We start from the raw sequence: 7,841 nt of genomic DNA, 5'->3' as shown, positions 1-7,841 counted from the left end.
GTACACTATGTTCTATGCATGTGTGCGTGCAGGCGTGTGTGTGTGTGTGTGTGTGTGTGTGTGTGTGTGTGTGTGTGTGTGTGTGTGTGTGTGTTTGCATGTGTAATGTGGCACTTCTGTTTGGACTTGTGAGAAACAGTGTTCAAATGGCATTTTATATGCATACGATTCTAGAAAGATGGGTTGGTTGTTTCTCCTTGCATTTTGCTTGTCGTGGAGGCATTTTGCTTGTCGTGGAAATTGCTTGATTCTTAAAATGTTACCCATACACCATAAGGATTATTTCACAGAAACCTACTTTTGCTAGTAGACCGTCGTGCTGATCGTCTTATATGCCTACAACCACTTCACAGAACACAACATTCACAAGAAATATTTTTCATACTGTAAATCATCGATTTACGTTACTGCCAGACGATTATGACGGCGGTCAAAGTAAACGAAAATGGATCGTCGCATATTATACATGGACGCAATATTTACAGTATACGTCAAATTTTTATTACTTAAATATTCCTGAAGATATAGTTCTACATATGGCGTTATTTTACATCATTTAATCAAACGACAGGACACATCAAGTTTGACTGATAATTCAGAGTCCACAATAGCATCATCTTTTTTACTCCTTTTTACTTCAGCAAAGAAAGGTACACAAAAAGTGGCAGGTCTTCCGACAATAAATAATAAATTATTATTATCATTATTTTGTAATACATGAACAAACAAAAAGTAACCTTTTCCAGGGCTAATCAATGGTTATAACTTATAACTATACACATCTTTGGGAAAGAAAAAAAAATGTTCTTGGACGGACACAAACACATAAAATTCCCACCAAGCTTGTGGCAAAATAGAGGTATACCTTGTTGCAATGCTTTAGTACGTGGGCTTCAAATGAGACCATGTAACCAAAAAAATTAAAGAAAAAAATCTGGGAAAGCTGTACACCTCTCTGCCTATCCTTCCAAATGCCATAGGCTATTTGCGGCCTTATCTCACGCCAAGCTGCAATAGAACAGAATCAACAGTCTCTGGTTGGTGTAGGCAAGTCCAGCTGCGCTCACTGTGTCAGCCTGCTTATGAAAAAAATCGTCTTTTGCAGTATATCACAGAGATCCACCCCAAAATGATATATTGTGGGTATTTTTGGCAAAACTGTTGCAAACCTCAGTTCCAACCCACAGCACTCCACACAAGGGGCGTGATGCAGCGGAACTTCCCATGCTGTATGATGTGCAAGGACGGTTTGACTCTCATCTTGCATCTTGACACACCAGTAATTCTGTTTACCAGGTGAATCTTCTGAACGCTAAATCATCTCACACAGTTTTGTTTTTTTGCAACGCTCGGCAGGTGCACTCGTGTCTCTTGTCTAGTAGATCCGAGCGCCTTAAATCCCATGATTGTCTTCACAGTGTATGTATGCAACTGGGTTGGTTGTTCATACAAAGCGGCCTGGTTGCAGTTCTTGAGGATGGTCGTGGCGGATGGTGTTCGCTCCTCACATGGACAAGTAACTCCTCGACTCACTTGGCGGAGTTTTTAAAAGAGGAGACTATCCATGTATCTTAGGCCTCTATGGGACTCGCCACCATACTGTTTGGAGTGTCGGGAAGCTGCGAGGACATGGAGGCCACTTCGCTCCCTGTCGAGTTCGAACCTGGTCCTCCTTCCGAGAAATTTACCTGAAATATTTGAAAAGAAAATTGTTATTATTGTCATTAGTATCATTATTATCATTAGTGTTATTATTTAACGTAGTGTTGCATTAATTAGCGTATTTTGGTCCTTGTAAGCCTTATTGGTACTCACCAGTTGCTGAAATGCTGGCTGGTCGATTTCACTCTGCAGCGCAAAGTCACTGAGGACTTTCCAAGGCGCCTGGTAACTTTGCACCTCCACCTGGTTTGCTTGTAAACCCCCATCATGTCTCTCTGGACTGGTGGCAACCATGGGCGTCCCTGTCATCCCCTGGATATTCTGCATATAGTCCCAGATATACTAGTTGTCAAATATGGAAATTAACGGATATATATTTGAAATTCCACATCTGAAAGACACCTTTTTAAAATATGAATAAATGTAAAGTGAGTAAAAGTGAAATTGTATTTTCTGAAAACTGTGAGCGTGTGCTACAGAAAAAGACCCTTTACAATGTTTATGTCTTGCAGAGTGCATTCTAGCATGCAGATTTATCTTAAACACAGCGCTCGTAAGATGGTAGGCTTATCAGTCATTATGGCATTTTATGATTTCATATACACATGCAATCTATTCCGTGTTATCATCTGTATGGATTTACTTTGACAGCCTACTCACCGATTTGTCATTGGGCGCCTGCGATTGGAGCTGTTTCATGAGGATGCTCCGCTTTTTGTCCTTGCAGCGCTTGTTTTGAAACCAAACTCGGATGACCCGCGGGCTTAGGCTCGTCATCTCCACCAACTGCTCCTTCATGAGTGCATCGGGCCTGGGGTTGGCGTTGTAGCAGGTCCGTAGCGTGTGGAGCTGCTTCTCGTTTAGCACTGTCCGGACGCGTGTTGTCTTCTCGGGCTGTTTGTGGACGTGGGGCCGAAGCGCAGGTTGTCTGGCAGAAATGGGCTCTGCTGTAAGTAAGAAAGAACGAGTAAATAAACATCTATTTTTCGCACTGTTCCAGCTCCTGGTGTGCTATGAGTTGTCTAGTTGGCCAACCAGTTGCGTTGGCATGCGGCGCATGGGATCCAGAAGTTGGGGATACAAAACTTGTGTATAGACTATATTTTGTCACTTTTCAACACGGTACACTTGAAATTCAAATACCGACGTGTGCAAGTACTTGATGTGTTACCACATTGGAAAGAGTAAGTATATGTGGCATTTATGGTTGCGCGTTTGTCTGTCCCATTCATAAAGGCGATGAACGAATGCTATTCCACATGCAATGCTGTTTGGTTCTGAATCCTACGGGCCCTAAGGAAACAGTGCCCATAGTTTACGTCACGTATCCTACTCCTGTCCTCTCCTCACTAATAGTCTCGTAAATGGATAATTAGCAGACTCCATGGATTAACTATAGGAGTAGTTATACAAGACGTTTGGAAAACGCTGTGCAAACAACATAGTTTAAGTAATTTGAGCAAAACCGTGCAAGAGAAGCAGCCAAGTTTACCTTATAGGGCCATGCGTAAGACATGCAGAATGAAACACCATATGGCCATGGGAAAGTGGTATATGCCGTATTTTACTCTAGCAAAGTACAAGGTACAATAGGCTATATAAGGTCCGTGGATTAGGCACATACAATGCCTTCGTAATTTGCCCTCGTTAATCATATTCCTGATATCAGAGCAATTAGAACAAGAGATTCAGTGTAGAATGTAGGTAGTTAAGGTTGACCTCATACTCGAATATGACAAGGATGTTTTACTTGCCTCTTTCAGAAAATTGGAAATAAAACTACTTATTACATAAAGAAAATGTGTTGATATCTTCATCACAAATTCTGTATATTGTGAATGTAGGTATATTCTGTCAGGTAGGCTATTGTCGGAATTTACATTTCCTCATATGACGGTTCGGGAGAGAGGTACGGGAGCGGAGGTTTATGCTATGCCCCAAATGCAAATTAAAATCCGACTGAGATTTGATTTCTCTGAAACGAGTATTATTTCAAAACATTTAAATGGAATGAGGCTAACAGACTACCCGAAGTTGCTTTCAGTTTCAAGTTCATTTTTACAGTGTTTTAGGTCTATGGTAAAAAAAGAGAGTCGGCTAAAAAATATGCATTTGACAATGCATATAAAACAACTGATCTCCATACACTGTGGCAGCGTCCTTGCAGGTGATGAGCTTTTTTTTTCAGCACAAATTTTACATTCTTGATTTCATATAGGGCCCTTTTCTTGTTGCTACCCTGCCCTAAAGTGTGCTGCAGTCTGTCTTGAAAGGTGAGGTGAGAAATCCTGTTTCTAAAATGTACACACGTATGACAGTCATTTCTGGTTCGCATTGAAGCTATCGTCCTAAGTGAACGATCGGGCGATTCGAAAATATTCATTAATTTATTCATTTTTCAGAACTGTGCTGACGATGCCATTGGCTGATGACCAATATGTGTACATGTACGCTTATCTCTCTCTTGATGTTAATATTGTACGTCAGTAACGGAACTGTATACAGAAAACAAGGTCGAGTTTGTAATAGAGCACTTAACCTCATTGCTAAAGCCATCACTTTGTTCTATTGTCAAGGCTGTCACAAATGCACTTGTCCATCACCGTAAAACAAATTCAAAATAGAAATAGGCTACATTTGCCCATATCTTACAACAACGTAGCCAAGCTGTGGAGCAAACCGTCAAACATATTTGTTATCTTATTTAAATATTTCATATTATCCCTCAAATTACGAATTTCTGTCTGCCAGCAAACATTTCGTCAAATTAGAAATGACAAACCTACCTGCCATTTGTAAGGGTCTTGCTGGATGCAATGGGCTAAGGGGGTCTCCAGCGCCCAGGGTGGCTCTTTCCACCACGTCGTGATCGGCTCGGCAAAACAGGCCATCCTCCCTAAGAGCAAACTCGTCCCCAGGGATGAGCTGCCGGCTGCAGGCCACACATCGGAAACACTCAATATGATACACCTTCGAGCGAGCTCTCATGACGAAGTCGTTCTTGCTGAAGCCGATGTTGCATTTTGCGCATTTTATTCCATATAATCTGCGGAGAAAATGACAGGAAACGATTGAAATGGTGAAATATCCGACAGATTCTCACGAGGGAACTAAATGTGATCGGCTGATTTTATGTTAAAACACAACAAGATGAGGCAGAGAAACTGGGCAATAATTATTTGTTTTGGGAATCAGTGGGACAAAAGGACTGATAGAAAACTAGTCAAGATTTTGATGAATTGGTCAACTGGAGGATGCTCATGTTCAAATAAGCAGCGTGACCACACAGCAGGTTAACATATAGGTCTAGCGTATACGTAGGCCTTACATTTGTATCTGTGTTTCGTTTAGCTTGGGCCAATGATTTCGTGATTATTAGAATTATTATAATAATAGTATTCATTATAATAATAATTATTATTGTCACCATCATCATCATTATCATCACAGATCACTAATTGATTTTTCTTTACTTGAACATACAGTGTTGTCATCCTGTATGAACGTCTTGCTTTCAGTATAAACGAATATAAAGTGATCAGTGGACTAAACTAGATGTACTGATAGCAGCTTTGACATCAGCTTTAATTTTAAAACGCCATTTGATCTAAGTATTGGATTGCAATACATATATGAGCAGAACCACCATTAGCTGCAACCTAATTGCAACGTAACATAATTACTGACAATTAATAGACACAATTGTAAGAGATTAATCTAAACACACCAGAATATTGTCATTTCTTTTACACGGTTTTATGAAATACTGTAATATCCATGTTTTGGTATACATCTTATAGGCAATACATAAACATTTATGTGTTGTACATGACAAACTAAATCTGCTTTACCTGATATAGTCCCTTTTACAGTACGTTTTCCCATCTCTGACGAAGCAAGTACACGACTCATCCAAATACTGGTTGCATTCGGCGCACTTCAAACATGCAGCATGCCATTCCAGGTCGGGAGATACCCGCAGAATGTATTGGTCATGGATTTGATTCCCACATCCAACGCACAATGAAATTAATCGTTTTTCTGTTGGTGAAACGAGAAGAGAGAGAAAAAAGTTAAAATGGTAGCATTATAAAAAAAGGAAATTTCTATTTTCGTAGCTATGTAAAGAGTAAGTATTTTTTTTTTAAACAATTCCCCTTTATCAACAACTAATGTGAATGTACTTGTTTTATGTATGTTTATATTCGATGTTTCAAATGCAGGGTACTTTACATCCTCAAATGTAACCCTTCTAAAAAGATAACGTGAACAGTGTATTGCATAATGATATAAATATACACACTAATGTAATCTCAGGCAATACTTGGCATTTACCGTCACAAATTAACTAAATTGAAACAATCAATATTATCATAATTATATGATTCACCTGTCAATTTGTTGCCTGCGATTCAAATAATATTGCATTACACTTAAGACCGAACTTTGGCCTGGGCAACTTTGTCTACTTATTTATATATTTATTTTGAAAAAATGTGTCACTTTTTAAGCTTTTCCACAATTCAGACTGTGATCTCAGGATAATCAATAATATTGAAAAGTTTTCCGTGTGATGAAAGCAGCACAGATATTTCCTTATTCTTTGATAAAAAAATAATTTAATTAGCACTTACTTTTCGGCGGATCCCCCATGTCTCCCATGTCAAGAAAGTAAGGCGGTGTTAGGTCCACTTTCAAATCGAGGTGGAAGCACTTAGTAACCGTGTGTTTTACTCGGAATTGTGGGTGAGAGTCGGATGAGCTGTCGATCTTCCCCGAATGGTGTGCTCCTCGGCTGGGACAGGGGTGTGTGTTTGAGCTCCGATGCCTGGTCACAGCATTGAGGGGCCACTCTCTCTCTCTATCACCCTCCCTCTATCTGTCTCTTTCTGTCTGTCTCTCTTTCTCTCTCTCTTTCTTTCTCTTGGCTTCAGCTTTACTCTTTGGCCATTGGGCTGACGTAGCGCCCTTTATTGTAAGCTGATTGGTTCTGAAGGGACGAGCAGCTGTTCCTATTATCGCAGCGCAGACCCCTAGGACTCTGCCCGAGCAGCGCCTCAGGATTCAAGGCATTATTTCTGAGTTTTCGCTCCAGTATGCCTTTATTATGTTCACGTGACAATAGAGTTTACTTGCCCCAAAGCATCTGAACGCAAGGCCATGTTAAATTCCTCAAGCATAAGCCTCTACCGGAGACGGTCTGTAGAGAGAATATTACTCCATATGAATTCATACGACTAAAGTTATCCATTCTTTTAAATGTTTGACTCAATACTTGTGTCTTTATTTATTTAAGTCGACTATTCATGTGAAGTTCCATGCTTAAAATGAATTGAATGGTTACGTTACTGGGTCCGTCCAAATTATTATTAATAAAGTAAATATAATATGATTTTGTTATTACAGGTTATGGGCCAGTAGGTATCAAGTAACACACATTAAGAAAAGTATGTACAACGGGTGGATTTGACAATTCACAATGTACCCATATGCAGCTTGTTCAGTGCTGCAAATTACTACTTTGTTTCCTTTTTGAATGCATGTCGCGTATAGGTTCGTTTTTTTCACGCACACAAACGCGGAGGTCTAGAGCTAAACAAGACAGCGGCGCAGAAGCCAATCGGAGGCACGAGACTGTGCAACAGGATTTTTCCTACACCAAAACTCAATTACAGAACATAATTGCAGGTAATGATGGACTTAAACGCAGTGGGACACGTGGTATAATCTTGAGAGCAAGGTGAATTTGGCTCTGTTAAAAAAACAACAACAGCAGTCTGTCCATAGTTGTTGCATAGAATAAACAGAATAAAATAAAGTTTGTCAATATTTTAAATAATGCATTCGATAATATACCTAGGAAGTATATTAATTCGGAAATTTGGCTTGATGTGTTTTTTTTGTATTTTATTATTATTAATTATTTTAATTGTGCAAAATGACAAATACATATCGCATCTGAGATCCCGTTGAAAAAGCACGCTGTCGATGTTATAAATATATTTAAACAATATTAGGCCTACCTCTCCAAAAACAGATACAGATAGTTTCTGTGTGTTCACAATAACAACGGCCAGTGCACTTTGCCGAGGCTCGGTTGAGCCTGGCATGCGAGCAGGCTATGCAAAACGAGTGAAGATGTGCTACCATAATACACGCAAACGCGCCCTCTTGCGTTC

General features: G+C 39.8%; 1 protein-coding gene across 2 annotated transcripts; it reads right to left on the bottom strand.

Moving 5' to 3' along the window:
- Window positions 1-1,571: 1,571 nt before the first annotated feature.
- Window positions 1,572-6,351, bottom strand: isl1a (ISL LIM homeobox 1a; the record flags this gene model as incomplete). Of its 2 annotated transcripts, none has more annotated exons than XM_080853047.1 (6): window positions 1,572-1,688; window positions 1,816-1,983; window positions 2,323-2,609; window positions 4,449-4,708; window positions 5,514-5,703; window positions 6,297-6,351. In XM_080853047.1, 6 exons carry the CDS (start codon window positions 6,322-6,324, stop codon window positions 1,572-1,574), a joined length of 1,050 nt encoding a protein of 349 aa, XP_080709173.1. The 2 variants fall into 2 exon arrangements, with proteins under 2 accessions (XP_080709173.1, XP_080709172.1); XM_080853046.1 differs by having other exon boundaries at window positions 2,323-2,606; window positions 6,297-6,324.
- Window positions 6,352-7,841: the final 1,490 nt, after the last annotated feature.

Source organism: Sprattus sprattus (assembly GCF_963457725.1).
Source record: "Sprattus sprattus genome assembly, chromosome: 15".
Taxonomy (NCBI): domain Eukaryota; kingdom Metazoa; phylum Chordata; class Actinopteri; order Clupeiformes; family Clupeidae; genus Sprattus; species Sprattus sprattus.
This window is presented reverse-complemented; position numbering and strand designations above follow the sequence as displayed.